The sequence below is a fragment of the Hippocampus guttulatus genome, chromosome 4, assembly GCF_054856545.1.
Source record: "Hippocampus guttulatus isolate MCC_2025c chromosome 4, RoL_Hgut_1.0, whole genome shotgun sequence".
NCBI lineage: Eukaryota > Metazoa > Chordata > Actinopteri > Syngnathiformes > Syngnathidae > Hippocampus > Hippocampus guttulatus.
This window is the reverse complement of record NC_141264.1, coordinates 19756013-19774673: the sequence shown is the minus strand read 5'-3', so window position 1 is coordinate 19774673 and position 18661 is coordinate 19756013. Positions and strand designations below refer to the sequence as shown.

The window sequence follows — 18661 nt, the reverse complement described above, 5'->3', positions numbered from 1 at the left end:
CAGATGTAAAATACTATTATGCTAGTCTACCCTAGCTATCTGATAAAAAGTCGTAAGTCCTCAGCTGTCAATAATTTCACCAAATGGCCTCCTGTTACAGGGACTTTTCCTGCTTGCACTAGCCCCTCCCCCCGTGACTCGCTCATTCAATCCCAACTCAAAGACACCTTCATGGTCCTACAGACAGTGAGATCTTGAAAAACGTTCAATTTTTATGAACGGACTTGTTTCAGTATAGACTGCAGGAGGTACATTAAATAATACTGAATAATATCTCATAAATATTCAAGTGCAGAGTGACTCTCAAAACACCCCGTGAAAGACAATATTTCCAAGTGAAACCATTCGGTCATTTATGTACCAATTGCAATTGCAGTACATGACTTTTTAATCTACATTCAAACAAACAAACAAAAAAGTATCCGTATGTTACACTGTGTGCTTTATGGGCTTAGTGTACAGCATTTGGTCCTTACCTTCACCAGGAAAAAGGACACTCCATATGTTTGCAATGATCTGGCCAGTTTTACATATTTCACTTTTGCTTCTATCTCTGTCATCTCTCCACAGTTTTTATGATCCTGCGCACAGAAGATTAAAAAAACATTCTCCAGCATCCAAATAATTCAAAAAAAAAATTCAAATCAGAGATTCAAGTAAACTTTTGTGGATCTTTTTTTTTTTTTTTTCGGTGACTCCGAATCTGTCTTTGCTTTTCTCTAGCACATCAGTTTTTCATTAGAAAACCCCCCCAAAACAATACAACCCCCCCCACAACAGCAGTAACCACAATAATAATAAAACTAACTAATAATAATAATAATCAAGTAATATGTGGTACAGTAATATATTTAGTAATATCTATGGTTTGAGGGTTAGGTTCAGCAACAGGTGGCCTTTTTTTAAGTTTAATTAAAACACTGTCAAATCCGCACTGCAAACTTTTATACGTCAAACTTAAAAAGCAAAAATGAAAATATCTCAAAAACCTGATGTGATAGAAAAAAAGGCATTTTTCAAATCAGCGACAAAAATACGTTGAGGGACATCAAAAGTCATCTCTGATTAAAATGTACTGCTGACTAGCATTTGTTGTTTGCGGTTCAAACACACTGTCAACATATAACAACTCTATTTTAACCGTTGTCCAATACTGACGATACGACCACTAAACAATGTAGCGTATACGTACTTGGAATACTTTTTTCTCTGACCCTCTTTGCTTGATGTATTCTTTCGGCAAGAATTCCTTCAGGCTATGGAGAGAAATGACATTTTCACATGTTTGCTGTTGGTGACCGACAGGCATTCCTCTCTCTCTGAGCATAGCTCAACATATGAGGTCATTCTTGCTCTACTGCCTCGAGAGCCGAAAACAGTTGTAACAGCTGACACCCCCCTGGAGTTTTCCAGGAGGGGAAATAACATACGTGATGGAAAACATCATCTTACATGCACAGCTGGAAAGTGAATATTTAAAAGTAGTACTAGCGTACAGAACCATTGTAATCATTGGAGTTAATGCATCTGAGTGCAAACGCTTACTCGAGAAATCCAGGCTTGTGTTTGTGCTCCACGTGGGGTCCAAACTGGATCTGAGCCTGGATCCCTGCAAACTCACAGGCTTTGTCAAAGGAGACGGGGTGGGATCCATTCAATATGTCATCCCTGGCCTGGAGGAGAAACGAGGAAAAGGAAGGAAAAGTAGTAAAGAGCATACCGCCACAAAGGCAAAAGATTGGATTCCAAATGCGCAATGTGCACTTGATCAAACAGTATGTCTTGAATGTCCTCCTGGCACTAAAGTCAGATGATTTGGTTTCATCTGCTTATCACGGCACATTACATACTGAACATGTCGACACGAAATTACACACACATCAGGCTTTCACAGCATCCTCCCTTCACTGCATTGCGCAATGACCATTAATGAAACCGAATCCATTTTACAGCTGTGTTTTTCCATTAGGCAAAAAGGTGCATTTCAAAATTCCGGTGTCTGTTTAGCCAGGCTGTCAACATGACAATAAAGGCGGCTAGAAAGGGCGAAGCTTTTGTTGACATCCTTGAAAGGGTTTTGTGTGAGTGTGTATGTTGGATTTTCTCTCCAGAGGCAAGCAAGCTTTCTCTCTTGCTTTCTAGTTTAGTGCTGCAAAATTAATGCTTCAGAAGATGAGAGCATTGCAGATAGTGAGAAAGAGGCCCCATCAGTGCTTTTAGTATCGGCAAGCCGACTGTATGCGCACAGAGCTCCGGCTTGACTCGTTCTTATGTCTCATTACTTAAGTGAACAATTAGTTGGCGGCTTACACGACTGTAATGAGGACAACAATCTCCTGCACTTGTGCTCATGAGTCCTTTCCCCAGTGCGGTGCACAGTGGAGCGCATAAGCTCTTGTAGACTGGGATGTTCGAAAATTAGCCCTCACGCATGCCATCATCTGCGACGTGCTCGCCAGTGCAATGTTGTGTGTGTGTGTGTGTGTGTGTGTGTGTGTGTGTGACAGTGAAAACAAGGGGAAGACACGGTTTAATGTTTGCATTAATAGGGCTGGACAATTAATCAAATTCAAATACACATCGCAAAGGCTACAATTTGGGCAAAAAACAAAACCTATGCCTCGATTCGGTTGGTCTTTAGTCTTTTCTTTTAAATATACACGTGTAATTTATTGGGTTTTTTTTAATATCGTGTCTAGATAAGTGCAATGCTTAAGAGGTGCAGTCCAGTTCGTTTGCATTATTGTTGTAATCCGATTTATGATTTACTGATTTATTTTGACACCACATTTGTTTGGTTGAATTTCGCAACGTTGCGGTCGTGAATGGTTAAAAGTCAAAGTGCTGAATAAGTTAACGATTCTAAAAATCATATTTGGTAAAAATAATTACATGATAAGTCGCAATCGCAATATTGAGGGAAAAGTGCAATTCGATTCTTTTTCCACATTGTTCAGGTGTTGCATCGTCAACTATGCAAAATCGAACACTCAGGAAAATCAAAATCAATTGTGGTTGTCGTACTAAAGTGTAGAACTACAGTACATTTGATCATATCAAAAAGTGTTATTTTGAGCACCTTAATCAGCTACAACTATTTAGGAAAATGTCAGTGGTAATCCACTATGACAGAGTATTGTATTGGATTTCATTAGAAGGGGAAGAAATTATACCAAGTTAACATTTAACTCTTTGTAGATGTGCTATTTCAACAAAAAAACAAACATGTTATGGCATTTTTTGTGTTCCAAATATTTGCTTTGAAGCGTTACAACGCACCATATAGATACTATTCATTCGCCCATTGCTGATGCTTCCCTTTAAATGCTAGCATTAAGCTAGCATGCTAATGGCAACATTATGTGGTTATTGTAAATACACAACATGTAATTTATTTTGTATTGCGTTTAGTTTGACAGTAAACATTAACTGGGAACAGCATTCAATTGCTTGAAGCTTCTTTTTTTAAGATGAGTTCACAATGTCAAACGGTTACTTTGTTGTCAGGTGAATTCAGTCACTAGACACTGCTCGTTTTCACTTGTATCTGAAGGGGTAACAGTGGCAGACTGAATACTAAATTGAATTATGTGACTGATGAAGATACTGTATTCCAAACCGGATCAGAATTCTCTCTTGGCAGATGTGGAAAGTGATAGACAGCTCTGGTTGTATGGCTTTTGACCCGAGCTTCACAAAAAGAAGCGTATGTAGCACGAGACGTCACAAACTGTGACGCAAAACAGCCTGAGGTCACCCGGCCCTCTGTGGCCCAGCACGGTGGTGGACAAATATAGAAATGCTTAAACAGGGATACCCGAAGCAACTGACAGCGGTGCTCACTAAGCATACTTGCTAATGCAGGAAATAAGCATGTAAAAGACTTCAATATTTAGATTTTGAAGTGCATATACAATAGTTTGAAATTCCTTTTTATGTTTTTCTATCTAGCAGTAAAGCACCTTGTGTACAAATTTTACTCTCCACATAAACTTGCCCTGCCTATATACTGTATCAATATGCCTATATATTTCTATACAAGTGAAAAAAAAAAGGATTTGTTTAGCTATTATTTCATTCCTTGTTAAACTCTCCTCAAGCATTACAGGACAATGATAACGATACAAAACAGTACCGGTGCCACAGTGAAAGGAAAAACAAATAGTAACATCGAAAGAAAGATGTTCTTTTCTACAAGTAGCCCTTAACACACGTTTGGAACATTAAATGATGAACTGTGGAAAAAGAAGTTATTGTTAGCTGACAAATTCCAGCAGTAATTCCTCATCTGGCCCAGCTTTTCTAATAAAAGATCTTGTCACTACCAGTCTGCTTTGGGAATTGGCTAAAATTAGGCAATAGAGTGGAAGCTGCAGTGTAGTACTATTGGGTGAAGTTATTCCCATGGTGGCTTATTCTGTTCTCAACGCAAACACGTGACAGAGAGGGAGTGGTTGAGTAGGAGGAGGGATGAGGCCTACGCTGGCGATGTGTCCGATGTGTGCTGACATGGGACAGAACAAAACATCTTACCTAATCATTGAGTCATCACAATGACGAGGCAAAAAAACAAACAAACAAATAAAAAAAACCCACACCAACCCAAATTTGGAATCTTGATGTCAAGGGGAGAAAACAGAGGGAGTGATTGCTTGGAAATTGTGTAAAAAAAAAGGTGCAGCAAAGAAAAGAATCACAGTCATGGAAGCCTGGGGTTGGTTAGTTACACTTGGATAATGATCTCTCTTCTGGGTCTTTCTGGCATTTTAACACTACGTGGAATTACAGCCTCTCCGATGTGAAGAGCCAACGCAATCTGCCAGAGTGTGTAACAATCAGAGTGTGATGTAGACAATGAGGCAGAGATAAATGGAGAAGGGCAACTATGAGGCAGGGGCAGGAGGCGGGGTTGTTGTTGTGAGAGGAAATATGACTCTGCGTTAGCAGCATGATCGACACAGCGCAGTAGTGTGTGTGTGTGTGTGTGTGTGCCAGAGTGGGGATATGTGTGATTATGCCAGAATGTGTGGGAGATAGAGAGGGAGTGGACACATGAAGTGATAGGGAAGGAAGCGGAGGGTAAGAAAAATATTGAGACAAAAACATGAGAAAGAGAGATGCGAACAGCAGGCAAGCTAGCTGAATAAATATATATGAAGTAATGCCTTTGGTTTTCTTCCCTTTAGTTTCACAATCATGCTAATGATGTTGACGTGGACATTTAGCCAGTTTAAGTGAAGGCTCAATAATTGTCATGACAGAGACTTGGAAGTAGTAAATTGCATCTCTGTCTTTGCTATGACATCACTTGATTACCTGTTACCGGAGCATAAAATAGCAGTGAAGAGCCAGTACACATCTCATCTTATGTTAGCGCTAGCATACGTGCTTATATTATTGCATGTTGCGTAGGCTACATTGTAGCTAAAAGTCAAGACAGTGTTTATTTATTTGTGAAATTTGTAAAGTGGAACGTGTCAATGTTAGCATGTTTTGACGATCTCAAATTAGCAAAGGATGGCCATATGTTTCGGACTATCAATCACTTTTTCATAGTTTGGCTTGTCCTGCGACTTATATTCAGGTGCAACTCGAAAAATCAGAGCTCGACAAGCATCCAAAATCCCCGGTCCCTTATCGTGTTTATGGCAGCGAACGAATTCCGTTTGGATTTGAAACTTCCACTTTTAAGTACGTAAAACATTTTATTTTTAGTTTAAAAGGGCTGACCTTTGCTAGAATGCTGTCTGTGTCAAAGCACCAAAAGTATTTTCCAACCGCCAAAATTAAAGTCGCAGAGAGCAATTTCTTTTTCAGCCAGCTTGCCGTGTCAGATTGTGTTCAACCTCAGACGTTTCATACAATAGATTGAGTGGCTTAGCTTCTTTTGCTTTTATTGGTAAACTTTCATTGACTGCTGTTGTATTGATGACATTTGCACAAAAGCAAGGAAAGCTGTGGAGCAACAAAATAAAAATAAAAAAAGACAGGAAAACAACGCTATTCACAACTACAGGCTGTACTTTCACTTTACTTTCAAGCAGAAGCTTTTTTTCTAGTCCTTTAAAATTGTGCGTTGCAACTATTTGTTCCATGCATGAGTGTCTGATGCTTTGTGTCAGTGGGATACTCTCCCCGGAGAGGAGAAGCTAATGGGAGTGTGGTGATGTGAGCAGAGCGCAAACACTGATGAGTAGCTAACAGCCCTCAGGGAACCCTTCAGTGACTGCAGGGCGCCCGCTATTTATAAGCAGTTAGGTCGACCCGCACTTCTAGAAGAATAGAAAAAGAAATACAAAAAAGGAGTAGACTAACTTAGGAAGCTTAACTTCATCCTCCAAGATTATCTTCTCAGGCATCCACAAATAACAGTACATCTTCCCCACAAGATATATTAAACAGTCCATCACACTGTCTGGCAACTTTATTTTCTCATCTGCCCATGTGGTACTCCTAACTGTCTATTTCACCGTTAATGTGCTGCTGGGTTAAACTGTCCTCTCTCATGGCATGTTGTTATTAAACCACATGGGCTATAAATGGTATAGTTTCTCTTTGACTGGAGTTACGCGGTGGGGCTTAATGCCCAGCGCGGTGCCTATCAAGTTCAGTCTGTAAACATCTGCGGAGCTCGAACCATGTTGTGATAAATACAAGTGCTTCGGTATGTTCCACTCCTACCTGGACATAAAGCAGGTTGAGCTGGACGGGGTCCCGCGAGTCCACATTCTGATCCGAATAGAAGAACTTGCGCCTGAGTAGCAGCGTCTCGCTTTCCTCCACCCCCTGCTCTCTGAAGGTCCTGCTGTGGTCCAGCCAGTTCACTGAGCAATCGATACACATTGTGTCGGACCACACACTCAAATAAGTAGTTGCACACTTAACCAACGTGCTCTTAGGGAAGTATGCCGAGGGTGAAATTAACCAGGCGGAGACACGCTATCTTAGAAGGATCATCCTCTTGATTAATAGTGAGAACGTCAAAATATTTTTCCGGGTGCTAACAGGGTTGTTTTCTTTCTGAGGGAATGAAAAACAAGTGTCTTGTTATTCATTTTGTCGTGTGTTGCATGTTTTGTAATTGCCGTTGTCTTGGGAAATGAAAATAAGGTACGGGGAGGGGGGCAAATATTAAGTGTACAATGAATTGTCTTCACTGTGGTGGTACCGTTGAAGATTTTTGGATCCTTAACCCAAAAGTTCATTTTTTTTTTCACTCAGGAAGTATTCAAAATAATTTGAGGGATAGAAATTGACTCCCATACAATTCCAATAATGATGACAACATAGTGGCCGGTGTCGTGCAATAATCGCATTGAATAGGATGCTATTGATGGCCAAAACTTACAGTCATCATCTGTATGCAGTTTGGCTTTGAGCTTCTCCATCTTCCTCTCGTCTCGCAGTAAAAGCGTTCTGTCTTTTTTCAGTGTTCCCATCCCGTCCTCCTTCTTGTCCTCCGGCACCTCCTGAATGAGTGAGTACTCCTCATAGTTGGTGATTCCTGAAAGCAGGAAGCAAGTCAGGAGGATTCTCAGGGGAGGAGATGCCTTCAGAAGCTTGTGTTGCGGATGGAACAAATTCTCAATCTTGTTCTTTTTCCAATTTCTCTGGGGTTTTTGTTGTTGTTGTGTTCTTTAAATATGGGAGAGGTGGGTAAACAAATTGAGTGCAGCTTTACAAGCAACGTTAAGGTAGAGGCTAGGGCAGAGGTGGGCAAACTACGGCCCGCGGGCCGAATCCGGCCCATTGGTCTTTTTAATCCGGCCCGCCGAAGGTTGGTCCACAATTAAGGTTCGATGTGAATGATTGCATTCATTTCAATTGGACTAGTATTGACAGGCATTTCACCGCCAGGTGGCGCATTGACTTGAAGTTGCAGAACACAAGGGGTTGGGGGGGGCTTTTCGACCACCTAGGACCTCTGTATCGCTCTACTTCTACTGGTCTGATCACAACCCATCTGCAGCAATGCACAAGCTAAAATAGGTAATCAACAACACTGTTGTCATTTAAAAAAGTATATTAATACAGTACTTTCATGCTTTTGTTCTGTTGATGCTTGATATGGACTGTCAACAAATGCCTTTTTTTTTTTAATGTACCATAGCTCGTGCTGACCTGGCCCTTCTGTCAAATTTTAAAAGTCAATACGGCCCCCGAGCCAAAAGGTTTGCCCACCCCTGGGATAGGGTTACAGCTACATGATAGACAGGGATGATATGATTTAAATTTGTTTTGGACTGCGGACGAGCTATAAAGACATTGCGGTGTGGTGCTGAAAGGAATCAGCATTGCCAAGACTGCGAGCCAGGTTGCTTTACCAGCAGTACAATCTCAAGGACATTGCATACTAGGGATTGTACAGACTAGTCGACTTGTTGTCAAATGTCCTTTTTTTTTTTTTCACCAATTAGTAAGATATAATGTTGATGTTTGGCCGCGATTGAAATGGAGTAGTGGCTCATGTACAGCCTTTGGGCGGTCGGTGAGCAAATATGGGACAGCCGTTCTCGACTCCAGCCCGTCTGCAAGTGAACACGAATCAGCCGAGTCGGATGGTGACAGTCATCGCTCGCTGTCGGCAGTTGGGAAATGACGCAAAACGCGCAATATGATGTTTTGCCTTTGAGTGGCGCTAGACTTGAGTGGAGCCTCGGGAGCGCAAAACACAACAGCCGCTTAAGTCCTTAGGAAAATGCGCACACCGACAGATTTTCTGACTTGCATACAAGAGAATATGCACTCGCTACATCTCGATCATGGCCACAATTCAATTGTTTTTCTTCCCATGTCGTGTAGGGCTCGATAGTTTTGTACACAACAAGCTAATGCAAAGACACTGAACTCAAAACAGACACTTTCCAATGTTGCTATTTGCCAGATTCACGGTCCTCTGTGAACTGTAATTAAAAGTGACAAGAGAGGGGAAAGAAAATTAGTTTTGAGAGGAGCCTGGGCCATTGGAGGAATGCTTCATCTTCTCCATGTGATAAATGGTACCTATTTTCCAAACAAGAGGCGATAAGAACTTTTTCCATTGTAGCGACAACACTTTTATTACTTAACAAATGCTGCTGTCCAAGTATAGACTGAACACCACATGATAAAACACTCCGTATGTGCTAACTGCTATGCATCGGACTAAAAATAAAATAGATCATGAATAATTTAAGTCTTGGACGATGGGCAAAAAATATTCTTATCAGCTGCGGTGGGAGAGGATGATCACTCACCTATTCGACTGCATATGGTAACAAGAAGCTCCCCGACCGTTTTGGAGTCGTCCACCATGATGGTCTTCACTGCGCCGTCAAGCATTTTGATCTTCTGCGGTCTTTGTTTCTTCTTGTACTCCAAAATATCCTGCAAGGCAGAAGAGGAAATGGTTCTCAGCAGAGGAATACCGCGCATGCCGCGCTGTAACAATGTAATCACATTAACAGATACGTGAACACTGACAGTTCTCCACCTCACGCTGTACTACTTAATCTTACTCCGTTTCGTAGCATGTAGTAATCCAGGGTTCTTCCAGATTCCAGCCATATTCCTTTCCTGGGATCATCGTCAGACAGGAAAAGACCATAATCGGAGGCTGGAGCACAGCACAAAAGGGGAAGCGTGAATGTAAATGATGATAAAAATAAACATTCATCATTAAATTTGGATGAACTCAATTGTCCGTGAACCTTGTCCGGACTGAGCTTCTGGGACACGTTCCCGGATGATCCTGCAGGCGTCGTACACAGGCGTGGATGGCTCAAATTGCATCGTCTTGACCACATTGCATTGGCGCACGCAGATCTTTAGTGACAAGGCCACCATCTTGGGGGGTAAAATGGCCTCACTCGCCTACACACCTAAAACACAGAGTGGAAAACGATTCCGCATGATACGGCAACCACTTCAACCTCGCATATTGTCACAATAAGTCATTGAGAATTTGACGAAGAACATTAGCTTGATGCTAGCCACGGAATTTATGCTAACGGGCTGGAAATTTTTGTTGAGGAACTCAAAGGGAAAAACTTAATGTCGTAACGCACTTAACTTTTACAATAGAGCCTTCAGGCCTACTTATCCGTCGATGTGCGTTCCCCGTAGAGAAGAATTACGGTCCAACCATGCAAGCTAAACACATAGTAAAATCAGCTAGTGAGAGGGGCTTAGCTAATCAATTTATTATGCTCTCTAAACACCAGTATTTGTTTTGTTTTGTGCGCCCGGATGAAATTGATGGGCGTTTGAGCCCCTGAATGACATGGCATGCATATTTGAACATATGAAACAGAGTCACAATACAAAATACCACAAGGCAAAGAATCTCATTATTTCAGTTATGGCCCTGTAGTCATTTTTAGCTGGGAAATTGAATTTGTTGTGTACCTAGATGCACTCCCCCTCCGCCCCCAAACAAGGTAAGTAACATACAGATAAAACCTCTATAATATATACAAGAATAAGCGAAGCGAAAACAATGAAAATGGCATTCCTCCTCCACCACCACCACATCATTATTTGCTGCTGCAGCCTGCTCACTACCCCACGAGCAAGTCTGCGCGGTGAGACAAATTAGTGGGTTGTTTTGTCACATTCAGCAACACAGGTCAAGCGGCTCAGGGGCTTCCGAGACTTATATGGGCAAAAAAAGGAGCAGAAAGAGCTTTTTCTCCTTGCCCATCTTTACCGCAAGCGTCTACTTTCATGCACTATAACACTTGTTATTTTTACTATACAGGTACTTATCCTGATCCCAAACACTTTACAGCCTTAATTTATAAAATGACGGAGCGGAATATAGTTGTTGTGAAGTTTAGCTATGACTCCCTAGCAGCCATATGGAAACTATAGGGAAGATTGTTTTGCCACTGAAGTGAAACGATGATTCATTCTGGATTTATTATTTTTGGATCACTTGGGAAGTTGTGGTACTAACTTTTGGTTGTGCTCCTGTGCGTTTTCTTTTTACTGTTGTTTGACGGGAAGTCAACAGCTAAATAGTGTGGGTATTTGTTTCGTGAAAAATATTAAATGTTGATTCATTCTTCAGGTGGAAGGAGAAAAAAAATGAATCTGACATGTTCTCAGACACTTTTTTGTACACACATCATCAAGGAACCTTGCTGAGTCAGAGTAGAAAATCTGGAAAGTCCATTTTCCGTCATGATGAAGTTGTGAACGAGGCTGCCTGAGCCTCTGTCATAGTTCCTCTCCGACAACCCTACTTTTTTTTTTATTAGTTTTTCTGATTTCAAAGTAGGGATAGCCAACCACAAAGAAAGAGGAGGTAATAGCACTGCATGAGATTTCCTTTGCACAGGATTGCTCAGAAGTCCCACAGAGTTTTTGTCGCACGCAGTGCTTCCGCAGATACTCCACCAGAGAAGCAGCAGAATGAAAACACAACATGGGCGAGCACTCAGGCTTGCATTCAGTCTCACACAAAAACACACAAATTCTCTTTATGGCCAAACAGACTGCATATGGACAAATGTTTATGAGGCCTGTCTACTCATAAGCAAGGTTATTTTGTGATGGTATCCGTTTAAGTTTACGGCTCCATGGGGCATTTGTAGATGATACTCTCGGCATCATCCGTCACTTCAAAAGAGCGAGCACGGCACAAATCACACGATGCAACCTTGGTGGATAATTAGAATCCCTCAGCATACAGAAGTGGGAGAACATTTTTCACCAGCATCCTGCTGTAAACACTGTAATGTAGCAAAGTACATGTTCAAGCCTGGGTGGCAATTTGCATCCATCAATTTTCTTTGGCTGATTGTTTTCAGGGTAGGCTGAATCCAATCCCGTCTGACTGTGGGAAGGAGGTTAGGTCCAATCTGCAGGGCACATATTGAGCAATAACCATTCACATTCACATTCAGACCGCAGGCTTTGATGAACCTCACACAGGATTCAGTGTCAAGCTACTGGAAGTTCACCGATGGTGGCCCTGTCACCAGGAACAATTTGATGAAATCGACATGTTCTTGCTTTGTCAAGAAACAAAAAAGTTCTACATCTTCCCTGCTGACTGCCAATGACTCTTGCATACGCATACCAACAATGTCATCAGTGATCCTTTGGTGACCCAGGTCAGGTATAAGAGCCAGTGCCACCAGAGGATTAGTCTCTCTTTTCTTCTTGCGTGCCGTTCGCATACCATTGCTCTCTACCCAGCAGATCAAATGATTTGTCTATCTACATCTGCATTCCGTCACTGGGAGCCTTGTGACTGTGCCGGTCAGCCCTGAATGTTTTTTTTTTCCACTCTTCAAAGGCTGCAACGGTGTTTCAGTTTGTCTGTGAGGCGCCGTGGCTGGTGTATCGCCGCTGTGACATTCTTTTGGTTCACTTATATTGATCAATTACAATCAATCTTTGTATTGCAGTGCGCAAACTCTTTGCCCGTCAGGCTAAAATCCGGTTTGAGCAAGATGAAGGAAATGTCAAATTTTAATTATTGAGTAAGATTTTACATAAAATCCATCCATCCATTTTCTGAATCGCTTTATCCTCACAAGGGTTGTGTGGGGGTGCTGGAGCCTATCCCAGCTGTCAGTCGGTGGGGGACACCCTGAACCGATTGCCAGCCAATCGCTGGGCAAACAGAGACGAATAACCATCCGCGCTCACACTCACACCTAGGGACAATTTAGAGTGTTCAATCAGCCTGCCATGCATATTTTTGGAATGTGGGAGGAAACTGGATTACCCGGAGAAAACCCACGCAGGCCCGGGGAGAACATGCAAACTCCACACAGGGACGCCAGAGCTGGAGTCGAAACCTCTGCACTGTGAGGTCAACATGCTAACCACTGTCCCACCGGGCCACCCTTTAAATAACATGCAAAAAAAAAAGGTTTATGAAAATTAAACAGTTAATTAAACAAAGCAAGTCTGCAAACATTCACACGACAACAATATTTCATCCGTAAAGGTACAGACTCGCATAGGGCCGACAAAATCTATTCACACAGGCCGGCGTAAGTGAAAAGACTTAAGACATCTTCAGTCAGACGCGATAATGGTGTCATCAAAACCTCAATGATGACACCCATTTTCAGGCTGCAAGGACAGACAAATGAGTGGAGATATTTGTGGCTTCAGGAGAAGTTGAAACCATTTTTTTTTTTGCAAATCAGTTTTCCAAATGCTGTTGCGTTAATGTCTCCAAAAATAGCAGAGATCACCTTGCTGAGGACCAGGAAGCACAGAAGCCATCTGGAGAGAGAAAAGCTCTAATGACTGCACTATCAGTAGTCGTGTGGTGCCTGATTACACCACCAGTTAATCACCCTACAGACAAGGAAGTGGCTCGACAGAACACTGAAACCACTTCGTCTTGGTCATACTCGGTCTCTATCCAGGGCTTGTTAGATTTTTGTATCGGGAATCCGAACGCTTCGAAGCGGACGACAAATCAGAGCACGAGCTGCGCATTTGGATGGCAAACATGAGACAATGGCTGTCTTACATCATATGGTATGATACAGAAAGCCTGCATAGTTATTTAGATTGTACGAAAAGCGTGTCCTTTGATTGACGTTGCTTTGTGAGCTTTGAACATTATTGCTGTAACCAAATAAATAGGAGTGCACTGGACAGAGAATAAGCACAGTGCGGGATTATCCCTCCAATTTCAATCCATCCGCACAATTAATTACAATCATCAAGAAGTTATGCTTCAGCATTAGATTTGATTATTACTGGTTATTGCGAGTTTGAAGACATACTGCACCTCTCCGCTGTGATAGGAGCTTGCCAATGAATTATACACCATTTAATGAGATGGAACGGCTACATAAGAAAATCAAAGATAATAGGAGGTTTTGATTGGCATGTCAGAGGCGTTAGATGTGTGAAGACTTGAGCAATCATACATCTTGAGTGCATGCCAGAAATATTTGTGTGAACACCGATCAAATGACAAGGATGCAAGGATTCACATAAATCCGGTTGTCCTTTAAAAAAAAGAAATACACACACACGCACACACACACACACACACACACACACACACACACACAGCATATTTGTATTATTTACTGTTTAAGTCAGGGGTGTCAAACTCATTTTTGTCGCGGGCCACATTGTAGTTACGGTTTGCCTTGGAGGGCCGTTATGAATTATGGGAAACCATACAAATGTTTAATCACCTCCACATAATACATGTGCAGCGCACAACAAATTGATGACTAACTAGTTTTAAAATCAGAAGTCAAGAATAATAACTGTTTTTGTGTATTACATATGACAATTTGAAATTTTGGTTCAGACTTCAGCGAGCATCATGGAACTTGACATGCTTGATTTGCTTTTGCGGGCCATATAAAATGATGTGGCGGGCCAGATCTGGCCCCCGGGCCTTGACTTTGACACCAGTGGTTTAAGTGAACATAGTGATTTAGCACTTTGGACAATGAGCATTGCAACACAATAAAATATTTCTAAATGTGTGAGGGGGCAAGAGCATGTCTGTTCGATTTTGTTGCAAATCCACCAAATGTTGCGCGTCTATGAATTCTTTTCTGCTATCCCACCCCCACAGTGTTACGTGGTTTTCAAGGTTACCCAGAGATCACAGTATTGATCGAATAGTAAACAAGCATCTTTGTGCATGATGCATGAATGAATAAAATGTTTTCCTGATGCACTCCAAGCAGTGATTACAGAGAGTATAAAAGCGGCCCTGGTGGGATCGCTTACAAGCATGACTGACATTGATTCAAGCGCAATTTTCACAAGCAGTGCGGTACAAGTGCAAAAACATCCATCCGTCCGTCCGTTCTCCGAACCGCTCATAATCATTCAACAGGCTCGTAAGTTTCAGCTTTACGTCCTTTATGTTGTGTTATGCTGTATGTCACCGGCATCAAATGACTGAATTCCATCCCAACCTCAAAGTTTGTCCAGAATGATAGAATAGCATCTAGAACACTGCCAATATGTCAATAAGGTTAAACTGCTCCAAGCCTTCCTTTCGAGTCTTTTCAACACCCTGACTGAAGGTCCAACAACGGCCTTTTATCCCCTTTCCGATTGAAGGCAAGGCCAGCTTCCTGCACGCCCACTGTGCCTCCCCCGAGGCCGAGATGTCTTTACAGGAAAAGGCACTCAGGTGGTGAGTCACACGGCTGCATGAAAAGGTTTGCTTGCTATATGTACGGTTCAGGTTTTGGTGGACGCAGAGAATAGTTTGTTCTGTCAAGGTCAGGTGTGTTATTTTGATCCGAAGTTTCATGACCGACTTAACGAGTTTTTTTTTTAAAGCACTTTAGAAAGTGTCCCATAATTGTATGCAACACTTTTGTGTTTTAATCAGCTCCCGTTAATAATATATCTTAATTACGAGCATGAGGCATGCTTGATTTGTGGCAAATAAATAGAAAATCATTGGTCACGTATTTAACAGCTCCAACTTTAATCTATATAAATAGCACATGAGCTCGCAGAGACATTATTCTGTCATCTTGTCTTTACCCCATTAATAACGTCGGGGGAGGAGTTTATGGTGGCACACTGATGAAAAAGTGAAAACACTTGCATGCGGCAGCGTATACGATTATTACAGTGGATTATTATCACTGTTGTTTTTTTTTTTTTTTGCTGCGATCAACGCAGTGCAGCAAGTGCTTGCAGATTTATCTTTGTGGAGATTGTGTCGGTGTTCTTCCCCTCGAATTGAAATGAATCTGGAGTGTTTGGTTCCTATAGGAAACAGATCTGGCCATGAGGTTAGACCAGGTTGTGCTTTTAAAAATGGTCTTATTGATTACACGGGCAAATCATGAGCTCCAACACTGCAATCCATCAAAAGCTTTTTTTTTTTGGAAACCTTTATTGTGGAGTTAAACAATATTAAGAGGATGTTTCCATCCCTAATCATCCATTATGCAAATGATTGAGCTCTCGCTCTAGTAGGCAAAAGTCACGACTGGACGGCGCTAAGAATAAGAATTTAAACTGGCATTAGCGACAAGCTCATAAAGGTTTTTTTTTTTTAAGACACACAGCCGAACCTCAAACGTTGAACACCCCTGACTTCCGTGTTTGAACCTCTGTCAGACCTCCGCTTCCCGAAGAGCATCATGTCAGTTCATCAAGCAGAAGAAAATGTCATCTTTGCGAGCTGTATGGCATTTATAATATCTATAAATGATTATTACTCAACATTTATTATTTGACTTTGAGAATAACGATGACAATGACATTGTCTTGTGATTACCGCATTACATCCGACCGACTACAGTATACCATCCTACCACCAGGAAGACATCCTTCACTATGCATTATGAATTACGTTATGTTTATGTACATCAAGGCTGAGCTTTTCAGGGGTCATGTGTGCAGACGACACATGCAATTCAGTCGGGTAGAAAACACACATACACGTCTTTGGTCTCCAGCATTTTTTGTGTTTTGAAACATCGTCCCTCTGCGATCCTGGACAAGTCGTCGAATGATATGAACCCTTTCAGGGACAGCGGTTAATACAGTGGACAGTTTACCATGTTATCAGGTTACAGGGTGCACGAAAGGGTTAAGTCAGATATGATGCACCTGCAACACAACAGTATGCCCTAAGTAATTCATGTTAAGACAAACGGATCTTGCTCTGTGAAGGGTGTAAATCCTGCGCAGCGTCAACTCGACGCAGGGGCGGGTTAGACACTGTAAGTTCGCAGATGAACGCAGGCCGGCAGTTGTGAGAAAGAGGAGGGCTGCGCCACTGTGGGAGTGGTCACAGCTGACTTCGATCATGGCCAATCTCCTTCCATTCACTTTAAATGTGGCGCACTAGTCATGCATTCGATTTTTGGTGGAAGCACATCCGCGCCGTGAGGGAGGCACTACCCCCCAACTTTGATCATTCGTGTGAACCCAAACGCGCCACCCGGTGGAATGATTTTAAAAATATAATACAATGATTCGGAGGGTTTGATGGACAATGTTCACACATGAATAAAATACATTGCGTTCGACTAGCTGTCGAACACTGCGTGAGTGTGAGATGTGATCTGAGCAAGCATAAGGTTTCGATCCTCTACTCCTACAGCTGCGCTGGTCCGCCATGCTTGGCGGAGACTGGTCTGCCAAATTGGTCTTGGGCTCATTTAAAAAAAAAAAAAAAAAAAAAATCTGAATCTGCTGGCATTTGCGCCACAGTGGAGATGCTATGTCTACTAAAATAGCGTTTTGTTGTCTTAAAATTGTTACTTGGCAGTGAGGAATATATATTTCTAAATATAAAGTTTAGAATGGGGACAATGTGATCCTGGAATGGATCATTTCCCATGGAAAAAATTAAGTTTTTAAAAATCTGAACAACTAGTGCCCCATAATGGTGCGTTTCATCTTCCGTTGTGTAATCAGACAGTACACCGAAAATAATTCGACATTAAAAAAGGACATCTTTTAACAACAACATTTACAAAGTGTTGTTGGTGCTATGACTGCATACCGCTTTGCTCCTGGGCTCCACACTCGACCGTAATTCAATTTAAAGGGTGAAGACACGGTCAGAAATTATGAATGTCGCCCTTGTCATGGGGAAGGAGAGTGCAGCTCGTCTTACACTAAAAATATCCAATAAAGTGGAGCATCCCCTAAGCAGCACACCCTCAAAAGGATTCACAACGCAACCGGCACAATGAATGTGACTGTTTCTCTCTTGTGTCGATGACTAATATGGAACAGCCGATAAAATCATTTGTATTGATTGTAGTCCTAATGTCTTAGAGCAAGATAGATATCAAATCCGGTAATAAAAGGCACACACAACAAAGTGATTGCTATTATTAAAGCTGTCCAGCTGTTTTACGAGACACGCAATGGTTCTGTATGTACCAGCTCTAATTCTGTGATTTTGACAAATGTGCTTCCAAATTGCTGGAGATAGAGATTGCTCCTTGAGGATGAACGCTCGCTCCGCCTCGCTTCCGCCTCTCGAACGCTGTCAGCGGTGATCCAAAACCACTCCCCAACACTACAAATCTTGAACTACACAAATTGGGAGGGCAGGTAGGAACTCAAGGATGGCTGCCCCAAATTATTTGAGGAGTGCTCCTGATTCTGCATCCAAATCCAGTACAATTTTGAGAAGAAACATGCTGGGAATGAGCATGTTCATTTTCGTGTTGTTACGTGTTATTAATTCTACCATCAGTACGGGAATACAAGTAGTATCAACAGAGGTGGGTATTCCATCCCTGGGACGGAATGTGACGGCTGGACGCCCCATTTGTGGGACGGAGGACTGAGGATGACGTTTTTTTTTTAAAAAGGACGCACTGAGCAAGGACGGAAGTGGGTTTTTTGTCCGTTCCTTTAATCGTCCTGAACCGGCTTAAGTATGTGGTGTCCGGAGGAAAAATAACAAGGCCAGAGTGTAGCCATACACTGTATTATCTTAACAGGCTATGAACAGGACATCCTTTTTCCATCTCAACAGTATTTTTATAAAAAACACTGCCAACTAGTGGACAGTCAGAGAACATAAATTACCTACGGACACCCACTTCATGAATAATCAGTCCTGCCGGTTAAGAAAGTCGGCTGTGTTTTCATATATAATAATAATAATAATTATTATTATTATTATTATTTTATCATAGTAGCTATTTTTGTGTTGTCAAATACGAATAGTTGCTTATCA

At 41.9% G+C, this 18661-nt stretch overlaps 1 protein-coding gene across 3 annotated transcripts in view; it reads right to left on the bottom strand.

Moving 5' to 3' along the window:
• tln2b (talin 2b) overlaps positions 1–18661 on the bottom strand; it is an 86514-nt gene that overhangs the window by 45223 nt on the left and 22630 nt on the right. For all 3 annotated transcript variants that reach the window (XM_086108391.1, XM_086108389.1, XM_086108390.1), the window contains exons 2-9: positions 9690–9860; positions 9498–9595; positions 9237–9366; positions 7349–7504; positions 6682–6824; positions 1546–1673; positions 1193–1256; positions 477–581 (exon numbers count right to left, since the gene is read on the bottom strand). In XM_086108391.1, coding sequence (XP_085964517.1) covers positions 477–581; positions 1193–1256; positions 1546–1673; positions 6682–6824; positions 7349–7504; positions 9237–9366; positions 9498–9595; positions 9690–9825 — 960 coding nt within the window. In that variant the 5' untranslated portion in view covers positions 9826–9860. The remainder of the gene's footprint in view (positions 1–476; positions 582–1192; positions 1257–1545; positions 1674–6681; positions 6825–7348; positions 7505–9236; positions 9367–9497; positions 9596–9689; positions 9861–18661) is intronic.